The 20898-nt window shown below is 43.7% G+C and overlaps 3 protein-coding genes across 5 annotated transcripts in view; 2 read left to right on the forward strand and 1 right to left on the reverse strand.

Moving 5' to 3' along the window:
- tmem178bb (transmembrane protein 178Bb) overlaps window positions 1-1976 on the reverse strand; it is an 18498-nt gene extending 16522 nt beyond the window's left edge. Inside the window, exon 1 of the mRNA XM_055159907.1 lies at window positions 1610-1976. Within this exon, the coding sequence (XP_055015882.1) occupies window positions 1610-1976 (367 nt within the window). The remainder of the gene's footprint in view (window positions 1-1609) is intronic.
- A 1727-nt stretch (window positions 1977-3703) lies between these two features.
- Window positions 3704-11310, forward strand: mrps33 (mitochondrial ribosomal protein S33). Of its 2 annotated transcripts, none has more exons than XM_055159911.1 (3): window positions 3704-3968; window positions 7340-7617; window positions 11085-11310. In XM_055159911.1, exons 2-3 carry the CDS (start codon window positions 7403-7405, stop codon window positions 11188-11190), a joined length of 321 nt encoding a protein of 106 aa, XP_055015886.1. In that variant the 5' UTR covers window positions 3704-3968; window positions 7340-7402; the 3' UTR covers window positions 11191-11310. The 2 variants fall into 2 exon arrangements, with proteins under 2 accessions (XP_055015886.1, XP_020783087.2); XM_020927428.2 differs by having other exon boundaries at window positions 7383-7617.
- A 2580-nt stretch (window positions 11311-13890) lies between these two features.
- The window catches only part of braf (B-Raf proto-oncogene, serine/threonine kinase), a 34663-nt gene continuing 27655 nt past the window's right edge, over window positions 13891-20898 (forward strand). For both annotated transcript variants that reach the window (XM_055159902.1, XM_055159903.1), the window contains exons 1-3: window positions 13891-14055; window positions 19313-19414; window positions 20202-20501. In XM_055159902.1, the coding sequence (XP_055015877.1) occupies window positions 13906-14055; window positions 19313-19414; window positions 20202-20501 (552 nt within the window). In that variant the 5' untranslated portion in view covers window positions 13891-13905. The remainder of the gene's footprint in view (window positions 14056-19312; window positions 19415-20201; window positions 20502-20898) is intronic.

Raw genomic sequence — 20898 nt, forward strand, 5'->3', positions numbered from 1 at the left:
ACAGAGACAGAGACAGAGACAGAGACAGAGACAGAGACAGAGACAGAGACAGAGACAGAGACAGAGGACAGAGACAGAGGACAGAGGGGCGTCTCTGTCTCTGAGGGACACTGAGTCTTTGAGCTGCAGCTGTGGACGAGTCAAAGAAGCGACTGTGACGAGAAACAAGAAACAACTGAGAGAAGCAAATTAAAAACCCAGACACAGACCAGGACTAAACCAGGACTGAACCAGGACTAAACCAGGACTAAACCAGGTCTAAACCAGGACTGAACCAGGACTAAACCAGGACTGAACCAGGACTAAACCAGGACTAAACCAGGACTGAACCAGGTCTAAACCAGGACTACACCAGGTCTAAACCAGGACTAAACCAGGACTACACCAGGACTAAACCAGGAACTAAACCAGGTCTAAACCAGGACTAAACCAGGACTAACCAGGACTGAACCAGGACTAACCAGGACTGAACAGGACTACACCAGGACTACACCAGGACTAAACCAGGACTAAACCAGGACTAAACCAGGTCTAAACAGGACTAAACCAGGACTAAACCAGGTCTAAACCAGGACTAAACCAGGACTGAACCCGGACTAAACCAGGTCTAAACCAGGACTAAACCAGGACTGAACCAGGACTAAACCAGGACTGAACCAGGACTAAACCAGGACTGAACCAGGACTAAACCAGGACTACACCAGGACTAAACCAGGACTAAACCAGGACTAAACCAGGTCTAAACCAGGACTAAACCAGGACTAAACCAGGACTAAAACCAGGTCTAAACCAGGACTAAACCAGGACTAACAAACCAGGACTAAACCAGGACTAAACCAGGACTAAACCAGGACTAAACCAGGACTAAACCAGGACTAAACCAGGACTAAACCAGGACTAAACCAGGACTGAACCAGGACTAAACCAGGACAAAACCAGGACTAAACCAGGACTAAACCAGGACTAAACCAGGATAAATCTGAGCATTCACATGAGGCAGTGTGGGGGAAGTGTCTTGCTTAAGGACACGGTGGCAGATGCTCTGGTCCGAGCCGCTGTCGCCGTGAGTCAAAGTGACTTGAACCTGACAGAGGGAAAAGTGCTCTGCCCAAGGGCACAAGGGCAGAAGGAGGATTGGAGTTAAACTGCCAACGTCCAACAGAGACACACGAGGGACAGAGACACAGCGTCTAGACCTGGTTTAGTTCTGGTTTAGTCCTGGTTTAGACCTGGTTCAGTCCTGGTTTAGTCCTGGTTTAGTCCTGGTTTAGACCTGGTTTAGTCCTGGTTCAGTCCTGGTTTAGTCCGGGTTTAGTCCTGGTTTAGTCCTGGTTTAGTCCTGGTTCAGTCCTGGTTTAGTCCTGGTTTAGTCCTGGTTCAGTCCTGGTTTAGTCCTGGTTTAGTCCTGGTTTAGTCCGGGTTCAGTCAGCAGGTCTCAGTCCGGATCAGGACCACGGACAGCTCCAGAGGCGCAGACAGGAGCCAAACCGAACCGGACCCGACAGGGCCCGTGTCTGGGCCTCGGCGGGTCGCGGCTCGGTTCTGACTCGGTTCTGACTCGGTTCTGACCCGGTTCTGACTCGGTTCTGACCCGGTGGGTCGTACCCACCTCTCCGGATGTGCTCCTCCGCCTCCTGGTCGTAGCCGTGGCGGAGGCAGTGCCTCCACAGGCCGGTGTTGGTCGAGTTGTATTGTCGGTTACACTCGTCCGCCGCGCTCATGGCGAACAGCTGCCTGCGGCTGCGCGGCAGCGGCAGGCGGTGGTCTTGCCGCGCGGCGCGGAGCGGCAGGCTGTTGTTGGGGATGTAGATGAAGCCCGGGTCTTTGCGGCGGCTCGTGAAGCTGCGGCACCGCTCGCGGTACCGCCTGGCGTCGGTCTCGTACCAGTGATCGGAGCACATCGCCACCGCGAGCATAGCCAGCGCGCACAGAGACAGCGACAGTCCGGCGTACAGCAGGAACCTCCCGGCCGCCATCGCGTCTACAGCCACATCGGCACCGACGGGGAACGCTCCGGGCGGCTCACATCACATCCGCGGCCCGACACGCGTCCGCGCGGCCCGGTCGCGGGGCCCGTGGGTCCGGTCCGCGCGGAGCAGAGAGCGGCGGAGCGGCGGAGCGGCGTCAGCCGCGAGCGGCGGCCATCTGGACGCACATACGAGCGCACATGAGCGGCAGCGCGGAGGAGGTTACCCCGCGGAGGGCGCGTCAGCTCCGGGCGCACTCACGGACACTGTCACGGACACTCTCACGGACACTCTCACGGACACTCTCACGGACACTGTCACGGACACACGCCGCTCGCAGATCCGGTGTCTGGGACGTTTCTCCGCCGCCGCGGAACCTGAAGAGGCGCAGTCCTCTGAGCCGTGCGCGAGCCCTCTGCGCGTGCACGGGCGAAAAGATGACGGCAGCTGTTTCACGCGCCTCAGAAACGACCAATCAGAGCGCGTCTCTGCCCGTGCACGCGCAGCCTCCACCAGGCGCGCACACGTGCGGCTGCTGTTCACTTCAACGGATCAGAGTTTGGACAGAAGGACACTGTCCCTGTCAGCTCCTGTCAGCTCCTGTCAGCTCCTGTCTGCTCCTGTCTGCTCCTGTCTGCTCCTGTCTGCTCCTGCCAGCTCCTGTCAGCTCCTGTCTGCTCCTGTCTGCTCCTGTCTGCTCCTGTCTGCTCCTGTCAGCTCCTGTCAGCTCCTGTCTTCTCCTGTCCCCCTGTCAGCTCCTGTCTGCTCCTGTCAGCTCAAACTGTCTGCTCACTGTCAGCTAAATAAATACACACTATTGTAGCACAGACACACACTCACACACACTCACACTGACACACACACACACTCACACACACACACACACACACACACACTCACACTCACACAGACACACACACACACACGCACACACACACACACACACTCACACACACACACACACACTCACACACACACACACACACACACACACACACACACACACACTCACACACACAGCACACACACTCACACACACTACACACACACACACAGACACACACACACACACACGCACACACACACACACACACACTCACACACACACTCACACAGACACACACACACACACTCACACACACACACACACACACACTGCTTGACCGTTGAAAAGTTCTATTATTTTGTTTTGAATGGTTCGTTTCCACGGCAACGGCCCAAAGTCTTCGTCGTTCTGAGATCCAAAAGGTCAGGGGGCTTCTTCCGTTTGCCTCAGTCTGACCCCTGACCTCTGACCCCTGTGAAGCCCCCTGACCCTCCGCACGCGCCCCTCATCAGGGCAAACGCGCGCGGGCTGTTTCACACGGACTGATGAGGCTGAGCGTGCGGCGCCCCCTCCTGGACACACACACAAACAACAGCACCACCGAAGTGAACAGAACCGGGACCGAACCAGGACCGAACCGGGACTTCAAATACTGGGTTTATATTAAATCAAATATTGGACATGCTGTAAATCAAAAAGATGAGAATTTTTTTTTTGTTATTTAAAATGATTATAGTTATATGTTGGATATTATAGTCTATTTGCTATGGATATTATGGATACTAGTTTTTGTTAAATATTTTTATTGTTTTTATTAAAAAAAAATATATATAATAAATGATGAGAACAATTTTCCTGTTATTTGTTTACGTCCCCGGAACCTTTCGTCAAACCGAGCTCCCGCACGGAGCAGAAACAGAGTGGGACGGGGTAGCGGTGTGACTTTAGCTCGGGGTGACCGCAGCTCCGGGTTGAACTTTTTTGGAATTATAACGTTTAAAATCGTGTTGTTTCCGTGTTGTTTTGGCAGAGACACGCGGGTGTGACAGAGGAGGAATCACGCAGCGTCACGAGCGAACGAGCCCGGAACAAAAGCCACGTTTTATTGGAGATTAGCATTAGCATTAGCCTCGGAGCTAACGGCGCGTCAGGTGTTTCCGGTGACTTTGGCTCAGGTGAGTTGAACCTGTGAAAAGCGCCTCCACCTACAAATATTTCAGTTATTTTATTTTATTTACTTCTGTAAATTCTGAGATTTTATTTCTGTTCGTAAGTTTATTTTGGTTTGTAAACGACTCATTGAATTCAACCCGAGGAGGATAAACGTGACTCAGGTTTTACCCTCACGGAAAAAACGTTTGATTTGAATATTTAAACAATAATAAAACCACAAGTGTAAAGGTACTACAACAAGTACTACAACAAGTACTACAACAAGTACTACAACAAGTACTACAACAAGTACTACAAGTACTACAAGTACTACAACTACTACAAGTACTACTACTACAAGTACTACTACTACTACTACTACAAGTACTACTACTACTACTACTATAAGAACTACTACAAGTACTATTACAAGTACTATTACTACTACTGCTACTACTTAGAACTACAGCGGAAATTATGTAGTCCACTTCTAATCCTGGTTTAGACCTGGTTTATTTCTGGTTTAGTTCTGGTTTAGTCCTGGTTTAGTTCTGGTTTAGTCCTGGTTTAGTTCTGGTTTAGTCCTGGTTAGTCCTGGTTGTAGTCCTGGTTTAGTCCTGGTTTAGTTCTGGTTTAGTCCTGGTTTAGTCCTGGTTTAGTTCTGGTTTAGTCCTTCGTCTGTTTAAGCAGAGGAACTTGTGATTTGATATATTGTAACAGCCCGTGATGATATTCAGAGATTTTTGACGATACGATATCACGATATTTCGGTTATTGTCGCGGATGGACATGATCAGTCGATTAATCGATAATTGATCATTAAGAATTTCATTGATTCCGTTGATTTTACTGGACAAACTGAATGTATGTTTGTGTGTGTGTCGTGACCAAACAGGTGTGTACATGTGTCTCTGCATCAGAAGGAGCGAGACACAAACAGTGGGTCAGTCTGTAACGAACCGAAGCACAAATGTGGATTTAACCAGGATTTGTAGAAGAAATTCCACACTTTCCGTTGCGTTGGGACAAGTGTGAGTCCATGTGCACAGTGGATAAAGCAGCACATATGTTTCTGTGTCCAGTGGGAAAAAGTTTTTCCAGGTGAGAGTCGCTCAATGTGGATGACGAGGCCCCGCCCCCCTCCCCCCGTACGCTGTCCTGGTTTGACAAACACAAATCTGGTCACACTGACCTGTATTCACCTGAGTCATGTCTTTTAATCCAACACAAGTTGAACCACATCAGCGACACAAGAGCTGGAGTTTTATCTTCACTTAGTTTATGTAAATTAGTGATGTGGTTTTAAGTTTTGTTTCTGTGAGATTTGAACAAAACTGAATTAAACACATTATAATGTCAAACAGCTGATGTGGCTCTAGAGTCGTTATGTTTATATGTCGTAAAGTTGAATTTATTTATACAGATTAGTGCAGATTAGGGACGGGCATTCGATTAAATTTTCTTAATCGATCGTCGGAAGAATTAACGATCGATAATCCATTAATCATTAACGTTTTTATATTAAAATGATCATCATTATTATTACTATCTGCACTAGGGATGGGCATGATTAATCGATTAATCGATAATTGATCATTAAGAATTTCATCGATTACGTTCATTTTAATGGACAAACCGAATGTATGCGTGTGTGTCGTGACCAAACAGGTGTGTACATGTGTCTCTGCATCAGAAGGAGCGAGACACAAACAGTGGGTCAGTCTGTAACGAACCGAAGCACAAATGTGGATTTAACCAGGATTTGTAGAAGAAATTCCACACTTTCCGTTGCGTTGGGACAAGTGTGAGTCCATGTGCACAGTGGATAAAGCAGCACATATGTTTCTGTGTCCAGTGGGAAAAAGTTTTTCCAGGTGAGAGTCGCTCAATGTGGATGACGAGGCCCCGCCCCCCTCCCCCCGTACGCTGTCCTGGTTTTGACAAACACAAATCTGGTCACACTAACCTGTATTCACCTGAGTCATGTCTTTTAATCCGATGTCGTAAAGTTGAATTTATTTATGCAGATTAGGGCAGATAGTAATAATAATGATGATCATTTTAATATAAAAACGTTAATGATTAATTGATAATCGATCGTTAATTCTCCCGACGATCGATTAAGAAAATTTCATCGAATGCCCGTCCCTACATAAACATCTGTGTTGCGGTTTCATCATGGTCCATGTTTACGCAGAATCCCGGTTACTGCAACATAAAGATCTGCATTAAACCTGCACATGTCTGATCTGTGAAAACATCACGACAGAAACACAGAACAGACTCAGCATCAGCAGAACCTCCCTCTGTCACAGGGAGAACACTCAGATTCCACTGAGTCACTGTGTCCTTTAGTCCAACACAAACTGAACCACATCAGACACAGGAACTTTTTCTCTCTCCTCTCAGTTCATATAAATGAGTCACGTGGTTTTAAGTTTAGTTTCTGTGAGATTTGCACAAATCTGCATTAAACACTTTATAATATCAACTGATGTGATTCTAGAGTTTATGTTTATATGTCGTAAAGTTGAGTTTATTTATGCAGATTAGTCACAGTAATAATAATGATGATACTTTATATTATATAAAAAACGTTAGTGATAGGGCTGAGTATCATTAAGAAGTTACCGATACAATACATATCTCGATACAGTGCACTTTCAATTCGATATGATATATTTCAAATCGATTCGATACAGTTCAATAAAAAATAAAGTCTAAATCATGTCTGTGACACTAAAAGTCTTTGTTAAACCACGTCTTCTTGTGCAAAGTGAATATGAAACAAAAACATTTAACCCTCAAAACTGTGAAAATGTCAAATGTGTCGCATGCACTGCAAAAAATAAAATCTAGCCAAGTTAAGATGACTTGAATTAAGAAAATTTTACCATAATTTGAGTAAATTCCACTTGACAAGTTAAATTATCCATCAGCAGAACATGTCTTTTGTACCTAAAATCTGAAGATACAACACAAAAACAACAACCCTTAAAATAAGAAATGAAATTGAATGTCGCTTGAATTTAGAAAAACACTTATTCAACTGGTCGAGTCGACTCAAATAAAGTCAAATGTTCTTAATTTTCATTTTAACAAACCTTTTTGCCGTGTGAATGAGTTTCCTTCCACTAAACAAACAACAAAACTGTAGCTGTAACAAAATAATTTAGTAAAATACACCAAAAATACTCGATACACGATATATCGATACAGCAGCCCACGATATCGATACTGTATCATTACATTAAACGATACGATATATCGATATTTCAGTATTTTTGCACAGCCCTAGTTAATGATGAATCAAAAATCGATCGTTAATTCTCCCAACGATTAATCAGATTCCATCAAACGCCCGTCCCTAGATACGATATCACGATATTTACAGTTCTTCTCGTGTTGACGGCGTCTGACCTGGTGTGTTGCCGCAGCCGCCCCGGGGCAGTCCGACATGTCCGGCCTGTCGTCCTACGCCGTGAGGATGGCCCGTCTCAGCGCGCAGATCTTCGGGGAGGTGGTGCGACCCACGGACGCTCGCTCTCTGAAGGTGGTGCGTCTGTTCCAGGAGCAGCCTCTGGCCAAACAGAAGGAGGTGCACGACTGGTACCCGCAGCACAAGGTCTACTACGCCATGACCCACAAACTACGCTTCCTCGGCCTCTTCAGGTCAGAGCACACGAGCACATACACACATATATACACACACACACACACGCATATATATACACACACACACACACACGCATATATACACACACACATACACACACACATATATATTTATACACACATACACACACATATATACACATATACACACGCATATATACACACACATACACACACACATATATACACACACACACGCACACATACACACATTTATACACACATACACACATCATATATCACACACACACACACATACACACATACACACATACACACATACACACATACACACACACACACATACACACATACACATATATACACACACACACACACACACACACATATATACACATCACACACACACATATATACACACACACACATATATACACACACACCACACACATATATACACACATACACACACACATACACACACATACACATACATACACATACATATATATACACATATACATACACACACATATATATATATATATATATACACACACACACATATATACATACACACATATACACACACATACACACACATTATATACACACATACACACACACACACACATATATACACACACACACACACACATATACACACACACACACACATATACATACACACACACACACACACATACACACACACACACACACACACACACACACACACACACATACACACATACACACATACACACACACACATATACACACACACATACACACACACACACATACACACATACAGACACACACATACACACACACACACAAAACACATACACACAACACACATACACACACATATATACACACACAACACACATACACACATGTACATATACACACACACACGGGCACACAGGGGCACACACACACACGGGCACACACACACACATCCAACTGAGTCTACATTTATATGCTGAGGGTCTGAACAGAAAACACAAAAGTGTCATCGCATCTTCACTTTTTCTTCGTGGTTTAGTCGAGTGTTTTCAGGAGGAAATCAGTGACACAAAAGTGTGTGAATTGGATTGTGTGAGTTTGTCTTTGTTCACACACAAGTTTTCACTCCACATATTTTCATCAGCTCCTCCTTCCACAAAGTCGTCCCACCGTCCACTGGTTCTCCAGGTCTGGTCCAGAAACGTCTGACTCGACTCAGACGACCTGGTGCGTCCAAAGTCTGACAGAGGTGATTGTAGATCCTCCTCTGGTCACTAACAGTGTCTCTGCACATTCAACACATTTGTTGGGACGTTTGTTTGTGTGTTTTGAGTGTTTGTGGCGTAAACTTGTACACGACCTGAGCACATGTGACCAGAGTTTTGTGTCTTGGGCAGTGGAGACGGAAACTCTGCGGTGGAGCCTTTTCAACTTTTACACTCTGGAGGTGGTTTCAGATTGTTGCGCTTGGACTCGGTCTTGTCTTGGTCTTAAAGGAGCTTGGATTCGGTCTTGTCTCGGTCTTGAAAAGGAGCTTGGACTTGGTCTCGTCCCGGACTTGAAGGAGCTTGGACTCGGTCTGGTCTCAGTCTTGAAGGAGCTTGGACTCAGTCTTGTCTCGGTCTTGAAAAGGAGCTTGGACTTGGTCTCGTCTCAGTCTTGAAGGCGTTTGGACTTGGTCTTGTCTCGGCCTTAAAGGAGCTTGGACTCGGTCTTGTCTCAGTTTTGAAGGAGCTTGGACTTGGTCTCGTCCCGGACTTGAGGTCTGACACTCATCAGTGTGATCATATTTCAGCTGCTGTTGTCGGTGATAAACTTGTGCAGGAACAGTTTTTTTTTACAGTTTTGAGTAAAGTTCTGGTGGGCTTCTCAAACTGTGGGTGAGCGTCCAAAAAAAGTTTAAGATAAAAAAAAAAAATAAGATAAAAAATTTAAGATATAAAGTCTTAAATCTACCAAATCCCTGTGTTGTTTGTTCATTTGTTTTTCAAAATAAAACCAAAAATAAGAAAGCGAAAAAAAAAAACAATTTTCTTCGTTATTTGTCCCCAAAACTAAAATGAAAAAACAGATAACGGACTGAACCAGGACTAAACGAAACCAGGACTGTTTTAGTCCTGGATCAGTCCTGTTTTTGTCCTGGATCAGTCCTGGATCAGTCCTGGATCAGTCCTGTTTTAGTCCTGGATCAGTCCTGTTTTAGTCCTGGATCAGTCCTGGATCAGTCCTGTTTTAGTCCTGGATCAGTCCTGTTTTAGTCCTGGATCAGTCCTGGTTCAGATTAGGATTCATTTATTTCGTACAGTCCTTTTGTTTTATTGACATATTTAAAATATATATATTTTTTTAAGTTAATATTTGTATTGTCCATATTATAGACTCAGTGTTGTGACATATTTCAGCCACTGGGGGGGGCAGTGACCCCCCCTGACCCCCTCAAACTCCGCCTATGCTACACTCTTTGGCAAAATCTGGCCCAATCAAAATGGACGGAGCGCATGAGTTTAACCCAAAATAAAGTTCGTATTGGACACTTGTTTTTCCGACGTCATCATGCAGCGAGTGACCGAGGCGAATGATGGAAATCTGCTCGGAAAGGTGCAACTGTCAGTTATTCAAGGGAAAAAAATTAAGTTTGTGTCTTTTGTTGTCGTAAAGTTCTGCGTGGTTTTGTAAAACACATCTGTCGGTCTGGAAGTAGCAGGTGTCCAGTGGCTGCTCCAGCGAGGATTTAAAGTCGTGTTTGTGTCTGTGTGAATTAATATTTAAACCCATTTTTTGTTTGTTTTTCTAAACTAAATTGGGACAGAATTTGTGCAACAGTTTAGTCGAGCAAATTTAAACTGATCCGTGAGCATCCACCTCCACGAGACTATGGAAGCCCATTTCCACCAGTAAATAAAAAATAAAAGCCTCACGGAAAGTCATAATCACGAGTTTAAAGTCATAATTACGAGTTTTAAGTCATAATTACGAGTTTAAAGTCATAATTACGAGTTTTAAGTCATAATTACGAGTTTAAAGTCATAATTACAAGTTTATAAGTCATAATTACGAGTTTAAGTCATAATTACGAGTTTAAAAGTTGTAATTACGTTTTAAGTCATAATTACGAGTTTTAAGTCATAATTACGAGTTTTAAGTCATAATTACGAGTTTTGAGTTTAAAAGTCATAATTATAACTTTCTGTGAGGCTTTTATTTTTTATTTACTGGGAGAAATGGGCTTCCGTACGAGACAGACCTAAACCTGAACTTCAAACCTCACCAAGAATCCCCCGTTTCAGAACACGTTTGTAGAGATCTTGAACTACAGGCAGAGCAGCTTTTACCCTGAATAAAACCTAAGTACACACGGGGAGGGCACCTGACACACACGGGGAGGGCACCTGACACACACGGGGAGGGCACCTGACACACACGGGGAGGGCACCTGACACACACGGGGAGCAGTGTGAGTTAAATGTTTTGTGGTTTTGTGGTTTCAGGGATGAACACGAGGACTTTAAAGAGGAGATGAGGCGACTGCGTCAACTGAAAGGAAAAGGAAGACCGAAGAAAGGAGAGGGAAAGAGAGCCACCAAGAAGAAATGAAAACTCTGGAAAAACTCTGAAAACTGTGTGTGTGTCTGTGTGTGTGTGTCTGTGTGCGCGCTTTAAGTCCATGTTTCTTTTTTTTTTAGGTGTAAGTAAATAAATGAAATATTCAAACGACCAAGACTGTTTTGTGTCATTAAGATTAGACAACTGTTTTAGAAAATGTACGAGAGGAGGAGAGACAGAGGAGGAGAGACGGAGGAGGAGAGACGGAGGAGGAGAGACAGAGGAGGAGAGACAGAGGAGGAGAGACAGAGGAGGAGAGACGGAGGAGGAGAGAGAGGAGAGAGAGAGGAGGAGAGACGGAGGAGGAGAGAGAGGAGAGACGGAGGAGGAGAGAAGGAGGAGCAGAGGAGGAGGTGCAGTGAAGATGTTCCTGGTTGGTTTTGTTCTTCATTTCTTCTGGTCGGGTCTAAATTGAGTTAAAAAAAAAAAAAAAATATCCAACAGCTTCAGTATTTAAAGTCATAATTTTGAACTTTTCTGTTGTTATGAAGATTACTTTAATTTTTTATGGTAATAAAAACACCTGTAGTTAAATAAATGTACAATAGTCAAGTTTAACGCCAAACTGTGGAACATTATGTCCATGGAGACAAGATGGTGTTAGATAATCCAACAGAAAAGTTTCATAGTGTGATTTATTAGGCAAGAAATAAAATATCTCTGACATTTATTATTACTATTAATAATAATCATCATAATCATCATAACAATAATAAAAATAATGATCATTAATTTTATTAACATTTTTATTATAATAATTCTGTTCTCGCTGTCTTCGATCCTCGGTGTTTATTATTTTTATTTTTATATTTTTATTTTAATAATTGTGTTCTCGCAGTGTTCGGTCCTCATGTTTATTATTTAGATTTTTATATTTAGATTTTAATAATAATAATTGTGTTCTCGCAGTGTTCGGTCCGGTGGTGTTTATTATTTTTATATTTATATTTTTATTTTAATAATTCTGTTTTCGCAGTGTTCGGTCCTCGTGTTTATTATTTTTATATTTTTATTTTAATAATAATAGTTGTGTTCTCGCAGTGCTCGGTCCGCGGTGTTTATTATTTTTTATTTTAATAATAATTGTTCTCACAGTGTTCGGTCCTCGGTGTTTATTATTTTTATATTTTTATTTTAATAATAGTTGTTCTCGCAGCACTCGGTCCGCAGTGTTTATTATTTTTATATTTATATTTTTATTTTAATAATAATTGTTCTCGCAGCGTTCGGTCCGCGGTGTTTTTTATTTTTATATTTTTATTTTAATAATAGTTGTTCTCGCAGTGTTCGGTCCGCGGTGTTTATTATTTTTATTTTTATATTTATATTTTTATTTTAATAATAGTTGTTTCTCGCAGCACTCGGTCCGCGGTGTTTATTATTTTTATTTTATATTTTTATTTTAATAATAGTTGTTTCTCGCAGTGTTCGGTCCTCGGTGTTTATTATTTTTATTTTTATATTTTTTATTTTAATAATAGTTGTTCTCGCAGTGTTCGGTCCTCGGTGTTTATTATTTTTTATTATTTATATTTTTATTTTAATAATAGTTGTTCTCGCAGTGTTCGGTCCTCGGTGTTTATTTTTTTATTTTTATATTTTTATTTTAATAATAGTTGTTCTCGCAGCGTTCGGTCTCCGCTGTGTTTATTATTTTTATTTTTATATTTTTATTTTAATAATAGTTGTTCTCGCAGTGTTCGGTCCTCGTGTTTATTATTTATATTTTTATATTTTTATTTTAATAATAGTTGTTCTCGCAGCGTTCGGTCCTCGGTGTTTATTATTTTTATTTTTATATTTTTATTTTAATAATAGTTGTTCTCGCAGCGTTCGGTCCTCGGTGTTTATTATTTTTTATTTTTATATTTTTATTTTAATAATAGTTGTTTCTCGCAGCGTTCGGTCCTCGGTGTTTATTATTTTTATTTTATATTTTTATTTTAATAATAGTTGTTCTCGCAGCGTTCGGTCCTCGGTGTTTATTATTTTGATTTTTATATTTTTATTTTAATAATAGTTGTTCTCGCAGCGTTCGGTCCTCGGTGTTTATTATTTTTATTTTTATATTTTTATTTTAATAATAGTTGTTCTCGCAGCGCTCGGTCCTCGGTGTTTATTATTTTTATTTTTATATTTTTATTTTAATAATAGTTGTTCTCGCAGCGTTCGGTCCTCGGTGTTTATTATTTTTATTTTTATATTTTTATTTTAATAATAGTTGTTCTCGCAGCATTCGGTCCTCGGTGTTTATTTTTTATTTTTATATTTTTATTTTAATAATAGTTGTTCTCGCAGCGCTCGGTCCTCGGTGTTTATTATTTTTATTTTTATATTTTTATTTTAATAATAGTTGTTCTCGCAGCGTTCGGTCCGCGGTGTTTATTATTTTTATTTTTATATTTTTATTTTAATAATAGTTGTTCTCGCAGCATTCGGTCCTCGGTGTTTATTATTTTTATTTTTATATTTTTATTTTAATAATAGTTGTTCTCGCAGCGCTCGGTCCTCGGTGTTTATTATTTTTATTTTTATATTTTTATTTTAATAATAGTTGTTCTCGCAGCGCTCGGTCCTCGGTGTTTATTATTTTTATTTTTATATTTTTATTTTAATAATAGTTGTTCTCGCAGCGCTCGGTCCTCGGCTCTCTGGCGCCCCCCGCAGGCCGCTGCTCGCTCTGCTCCTTCACTCTCGCAGTGTAAAATGGCGGCCGTGAGCAGCGCGGAGTCTCCACCGGCCGTGTTCAACGGAGCCGAGGCCGTGGACCGAGAGCCCGCGGGCCGGGAGCGGGGGCTGGACGAGCTGGACGCCGCCTGCCCGACGGAGCTCAGCGGAGGCCCGCAGGACGAGGAGGTAGGCCCCGGGGAGGAGGCGGGAGGCTGAGGCTGAGGCTCAGGACCATGTCCCACTTTGCGCCGGATCGTTTTGCATTTTCTGCTCAAATCCACTTTTCCACGACTGTCCCCGCGTCCCACGCGTGCACACACGGTCCATCCGTCCACCCGCGGACCTCAGACCGCGTCCCGTCCGTGACCGTGCGCGGCTCCGGTGCATCAGGCTCCGACCGGAGACACCGGAGACACCGGAGACAGCTACAGGACGAGCCGCACGGCTCGAACCAGCCCGCTCCCACTGCGCTTCACGCCCGCTCCGGCCCGCTGCGGCCCGGGTGATCCCCCCGCGGAGCCCGCCTCTGGTCCGGGCTCCGTGCGGCCGCGGAGGGAGCGGAGGGAGCGGGGTTAGCAGCAGCGCTTAGCCGGGCAGAGTTAGCGCAGGGCCCGCGGAGGCTGCGAGCATCACCGTGCGCACCGCGGAGCTCCGGCACGTCCCGGCCACGAACCCTCCGCTTCAGACCGAGACTAGACCAGGATCTAAACCTGGACCGGGACTGGGCCGGGACTAGACCGGGACTGGACCGGGACTGGGCCGTGTGTTTGTGGTGACGGGGCTGTGGATGTGCTGCAGGTGCAAAGTGCAGTTTGAGCTGAGAAACACAAAATGAGAGCTTCTGTGCAGGATGAGCAGCTTTTCCACGGGGAGGGCATCTGACACAAGAACCGTCTGTAGAAGTTTAAATGTCAGCGTCCGCAGGTCACGCTCACATCATCTACATCCACACTGGTCTCCTCAGATCTTTCTCCAGCTCCTCGTCGTTTCTCCTCACTGACCCTCTGAAGTTTGATTTGGACGGATTCATGTTTGAGGAACCTTTTATTTCAGTCTTTTTATTTTCAAGACTAGAGAGTCCAGACGTCCCTGTGTCCCCGGGACAGTCCCAGTCCTGAACCTGTGTCCCCCGTCCCACAGATTAATACAAAAACACTGATCTGTCCCAGTGTCTCAGAACCAGACCAAACCCGGACTAAACCAGGACTAAACCAGGACCAGGACTAAACCAGGACTAAACCAGGACCAAACCAGGACTATCACAAGTTTTGACTGATCTGATCTTCACCAACAGTAAGGAGGAGCATAAATTGTCTTTATTTAGTGTGAAATCCCTCGGTCGTCCAGGTAGAATCCACGACAAATTCAAGGAGAAATTCAATATGTCAAGTGGACAAAATAAACTTTTAAGTGAATTTCTCTTTTACCGTCATTTGTTTCACCAAAATACAGAAATCCGTGTTTGCAAATGACCAAAAAAACCTCAGAAAAGTCCCTCAGATCTCGCGTGGTCACGTCGGTCAGGATCTCACACGCTCTTTTCACGATTTTATTTACGGACGCTCCTGGTTGGTTTCGTTCTTCGTTTTTTCTGCTTGGCTCCAAATTGAGTTTGAAAAAAAGATTGTCCAACAGCTTCAGTATTTAAAGTCATATTATTGAACTTTTCTGTTAAATAAATGTACAATAGTCAGTTTTAACGCCAAAATGTGGAACATTATCTCCATGGAGACCAGAAGGTGGCAGATAATCCACCAGGAAAGTTCCACAGTGTGATTTATTAGGCAAGAAATAAAATATCTCTGACATTTATTATTATTATTATTATTATTATTATTATATATATTTGAATGATTCTTCTTCTTGTCTGTGGTCGTGCGTTGTTCAGCGTCGCCCAAAGTTTTTCACTTAATCTGATCCCAACAGTGAAGAGGAAAATAAACTGTCATTTGTTTTGTCAAAAAAAGAGATAAAAAAGTGTTAGTCCTGTTTAGTCCTGGTTTAGTCCTGGTTTAGTCCCGGTTCTGTCCCGGTTTAGTCCCGGTTCTGTCCTGGTTCTAGTCCTGGTTCTGTCCTGGTTTAGTCCCGGTTCTAGTCCGGTTTAGGGTTTAGTCCTGGTTTAGTCCTGGTTTAGTCCCTGGTTCTGGTTTAGTCCTGGTTTCCGTCCCGGTTTAGTCCTGGTTTAGTCCTGGTTTAGTCCTGGTTTAGTCCTGGTTTAGTCCCTGGTTTAGACCTGGTTTAGACCTGGTTTAGACCTGGTTTAGACCTGGTCTAGTCCTGGTCTAGTCCTGGTCTAGTCCCGGTTCTGTCCTGGTTTAGTCCTGGTTTAGTCCCTGTTCTGTCCTGTTTTAGTCCCGGTTTAGTCCTGGTTCAGTCCTGGTTTAGTCCCAGTTCTGTCCTGTTTAGTCTTTGTCCCTCAGGTGATGATGGACATGAGTTTCCGTGATGTTTCTCGCTCTTTTCACGATTTTATTTTACTAGAACTGCAAATTATTCGACCAAATAAACATTAGTGCAGTGGACAAAATGAATTTCTCCTTTTGCCACATTTTATTTCTACAAAACCGTCCCGGTCCAGAACCCGGGTTCCTCTGGTTCTGTTGATATTCAGTAAGAACGAAAAACAATAAAATGTGAAAACAGTTTATTTAATTTTTCTGTTTTAGTGTCAAACAAAACAAAAAAAACAGATTTCAACCTCGATTTCCAATATTTAATTTAAAGTTTATTTCAAAAAACAGTTTTGGTGATTATTTTAATGTTGATATTTGATTGTCTCTTTTGGTTTATTTAAAGTTTTGCTGCTGAAGGACGAACCTGAAAACGCGTTGCAGTTTTCGTGGACAAACATGTTTTTTCTTTTACAGCGTCGCGTTCAGTTTCACGTTTTAGTTTTAACAGTGACTCTTTGCACTCGGAAATAGTTCATATAGTTTAATTCAAAATGTCTGAAAAACGCAAAAGAAGCTCATTGTGCTCGATTATGAAGAGTAGGGCTGGGATTAAAGAAGTTTTCTTCCTCCTACTAATTTTTGGGCAAAAAAAATAACTAAAATAAAAAATAATAATAATAACAATATATTATTATTATTATTTTTTTTTTGTTATTTTCCTTTCTATTATGATTTCACTGAAGTTAGATGTTTCATTGTATATGAATATAAATATTTACTTGCCCAAAATAAATGCATAAATAAAAATAATAAATAATAGAAAGTCACTGTTGAACTCGACGAGAAACTCTCCTGTTCAATCGACTCCACAGAAGTGTAAATAAAAATATATATATATATTATAATGAAAGTTTTGATCGCAGAACCACGTCAACTCTGGATTCACATGAGCAGCAGAAAAACCAGAGGCAATCAAATATCAAATTTGAAATTAACTTTAAATATTGGAAATCGAGTTCGAAATAAATTTTTTTGATACTAAAACAGAAAAATGAAACAAACTGTTTTCACATTTTATTGTTTTTCGTTCTTAATTGAAATTCAAAAGCACAAATTTGCACATTTGCGACTCGGGTCTGTCCCAGTTTAGAATTTTGAAAATCTGGTCGCTCTTTTCAAGACGCCGTTTTGTCGATCTCCACCGTTTTCCGCTCCATCGGTCCACGCGCGCTGTGTCCTCAGGGGTCAAAGTGATCCCAAACCAGAGATCGTTTTTTCCTCTTGTAGACACCATCAAAAATGAAACAAACGCCAAAAGTCGCCAAAATCACCACTAACGTCACACAATCCTCCTCACTACCAACATTTTTAACAAATATTGGTGCATCTTTTATACTGTTGCAGTTTAGCGCTCATCAAACCACGGAAGTGCGCCGAACACTCTGAACCAATCACAGAGCGGAACATTCGCCGAGCCAATGAAATGCTTCGATGCACTGAAGCGATCGACACGCAGAGCGAAGCGGTAGGAGGAGGGACCCACACTTCCACACTTTGGTCACGTGAGCGGCTGCTGCGAGACGAGCTCCGAGGCAGAAAGAACGAGACGAGCTCCGGAGCTCCGGCTCTTTTGCCCATCACTACTTTCTTAAGCTCTAAACTCTGAGAATTGGAAAGAAATAGTCTAAAATGTGCACGAGATTCGAGCACGTCCGCAAGTTCAGGCTGCTTCAAATGTTTTATTAACGCCAAATAAAATCTCCAGCACAGATTATGTACGATAGGCAAACATGAATCATTTGTATTTTTTACTTTACACTCAGATTTAGTAGGGATGTAACAATACCCGAAATATCGTGATATCGTATCGTCACAAGTCTCTGAATAATATCGTGGGCTGTCACAATATATCGAATCACAAGTTTCTTTGCTTAAATTTGTTGTTTTGGTGCAGTAACAGCTAAAAGAAACAGAGGGAACTACATGGACCATGATCCTTTGCTGCGTTTCAGTCCAATTTACTCTATGAAATGACTTATTAACTCTTTAACTCTTTGATTTATGACAGAACCAAAAGCTCGTCAAGACATTTTTAAAGGAGAGTAGTACTGTATGTTCACTATTCTGTTTTTCTACAAAATATCGTAAAAATATCGTACGGAGAAATGTGGATATCGTTACGTCCTCAGTGTTTAGTTTAGTGCATGTTTAGGGGCTGCAGTTTACCGGGCCGCCCGCGCCGCCTCGAGTCCCGCAGGTGGACACTACGAAGACGCGCCACTTGATGGATTGTCGGAGCGTCATGGGTCGTGGACGTCTGGGCGAAGGATCAGTCGGGATCAGTCTGGAGTGTCATTTGTATGAAAATAAACGAGAGAATTCAACATTACTGATATTGCGCCTAAGAATCCAAAATATCCAGTAGGTTATTTTTTCAACCCCAGAGTTTGTTCTGCTCCCTGCTCCTCTTCCAGGTTTTAGACTTGGCTCAGTCCTGGTTTAGTCTTGGTTTAGTCTTGGTTTAGTCCTGGTTTAGTCCTGTTTTAGTCCTGGTTTAGACGTGGTTTAGTTCTTTTTTAGTCCTGGTTTAGTCTTGGTTTAGTCCTGGTTCAGTCCTAGTTCAGTCCTGGTTTAGTCCTAGTTTAGTGCTGGTTTAGACCTGGTTTAGACCTGGCTTAGTCCTGGTTTAGTCCTGGTTTAGTCCTAGTTTAGTGCTGGTTTAATCCTGGTTTAGTCCTGGTTTAGATCCCGTGACCCAGAACCTAATAACATCAGTCCACTACGCATCTTTGAGTAATCTAGTGATCTCCTATTCAAACCAGGTACGAGGCTCTGCCCCCCCCCCCCACGCTCCAACACGACAGTCCTCCACAAACACACAAAAACCACGACACAAAACTGTCCACAGCGACTGGACAAACCTGACGCGATGTGCAGGGGTTTCATTATTGGGACGTGCTCTGAAGGGGGAGCGACTTAGCCCAGTGTGGACGTGTCTCTGACCCGTGTCTCTGTGTCTCTTTGTCCTCATGTCCTCGTGTCCTCCTCAGATCTGGAACATTAAACAGATGATCAAACTGACCCAGGAGCATCTGGAGGCTCTGCTGGACAAGTTTGGAGGAGAACACAACCCCCCGTCCATCTACCTGGAGGTCAGACCAAGACCGGGACTAGACCGGGACCAGGACCAGGACTACACCTACACCTAGACCCGGACTTGACCAAAACTACACCAGGACCAAGACTCTAGACCAAGACCCTGACTCTAGACCAAACCTAGAGACTAGAAGCAGGGACTAGGACTGGAACCAGACCCACACCTGGAGACTAGACCTGGACTAACCCCGGGTTCTGACTCTGGCCCCAGCCTCTTGACTCTGGACTCAGGTTCTGACCCTGTCCCCGGGGGTTCTGACCCTGTCCCCGGGGGTTCTGACCCTGTCCCCGGGGGTTCTGACCCTGTCCCCGGGGTTCTGACCCTGGACCCGGGGATTCTGACCCTGGACCCGGGGATTCTGACCCTGGACCCGGGGATTCTGACTTTGGACCCGGGGATTCTGACTTTGTCCCCTGGGGATTCTGACTTTGTCCCCTGGGGTTCTGACCCTGGACTCGGGGTTTCTGACCCTGGACTCGGGGTTCTGACCCTGGACTCGGGGGTTCTGACCCTGGACTCGGGGGTTCTGACCCTGGACTCGGGGGTTCTGACTCTGTCCCCTGGGGTTCTGACTCTGTCCCCTGGGGTTCTGACTCTGTCCCCGGGGGTTCTGACTCTGTCCCCGGGGATTCTGACCCTGGACTCTGGGGTTCTGAGTCTGTCCCCGGGGGTTCTGACTCTGTCCCCGGGGATTCTGACCCTGGACTCTGGGGTTCTGACTCTGTCCCCGGGGGTTCTGACTCTGTCCCGGGTTCTGGTTCTGACCCGGCTGTGTCCTGCAGGCGTATGAGGAGTACACGTCTAAGCTGGATGCCCTGCAGCAGAGGGAGCAGCAGCTGTTGGAGGCGATGGGGAACGGCACGGAGCTGTCGTCCTCCCCCACGGCGGGCACGGGGGGCTTGGGGGGCACGGCAGGCACAGGGGGCGCGCTGGATCTGCAGGAACCGTGCGCTCACACTTTCACCTCGGCGCCGAACACTTTAAACGTGATCCAGACCCCGTGCGACGTGAGCCGGGTCAACCCCCGCTCCCCCCAGAAACCCATCGTCCGAGTGTTCCTGCCCAACAAGCAGCGCACAGTGGTCAGTCTGTTGTTGTTATTATTATTATTATTATTTCTATAATTATTGTTGTTATTTTTATTATTATCATTATTATTATTATTACAGCGCACAGTGGTCAGTCTGATATCATTATTATTATTTCTATTATTATTGTTGTTGTTGTTATTATTATTATTATTATCATTATTAATATTATTATTATTATTACAGTGCACAGTGGTCAGTTTCAGGACTACATTTATTTATGTATTTTTTATGCATTATTATTATTAATCGAGCTAATAAATCGAGTCTGTTAGCTCACATTAGCTGTGGGCGACTCTTTTCTGTCAGTTTGACTTTTACATGTTAAATGTTGTTTCAGAAAGAAAAGAAAATCTAAACATCACTACAAAGATTTTAGAGACATTTTCTC

The sequence above is a fragment of the Boleophthalmus pectinirostris genome, unplaced genomic scaffold (assembly GCF_026225935.1).
Source record: "Boleophthalmus pectinirostris isolate CB_2022bp ecotype Guang Dong unplaced genomic scaffold, ASM2622593v1 HiC_scaffold_2825, whole genome shotgun sequence".
Classification (NCBI taxonomy): domain Eukaryota; kingdom Metazoa; phylum Chordata; class Actinopteri; order Gobiiformes; family Gobiidae; genus Boleophthalmus; species Boleophthalmus pectinirostris.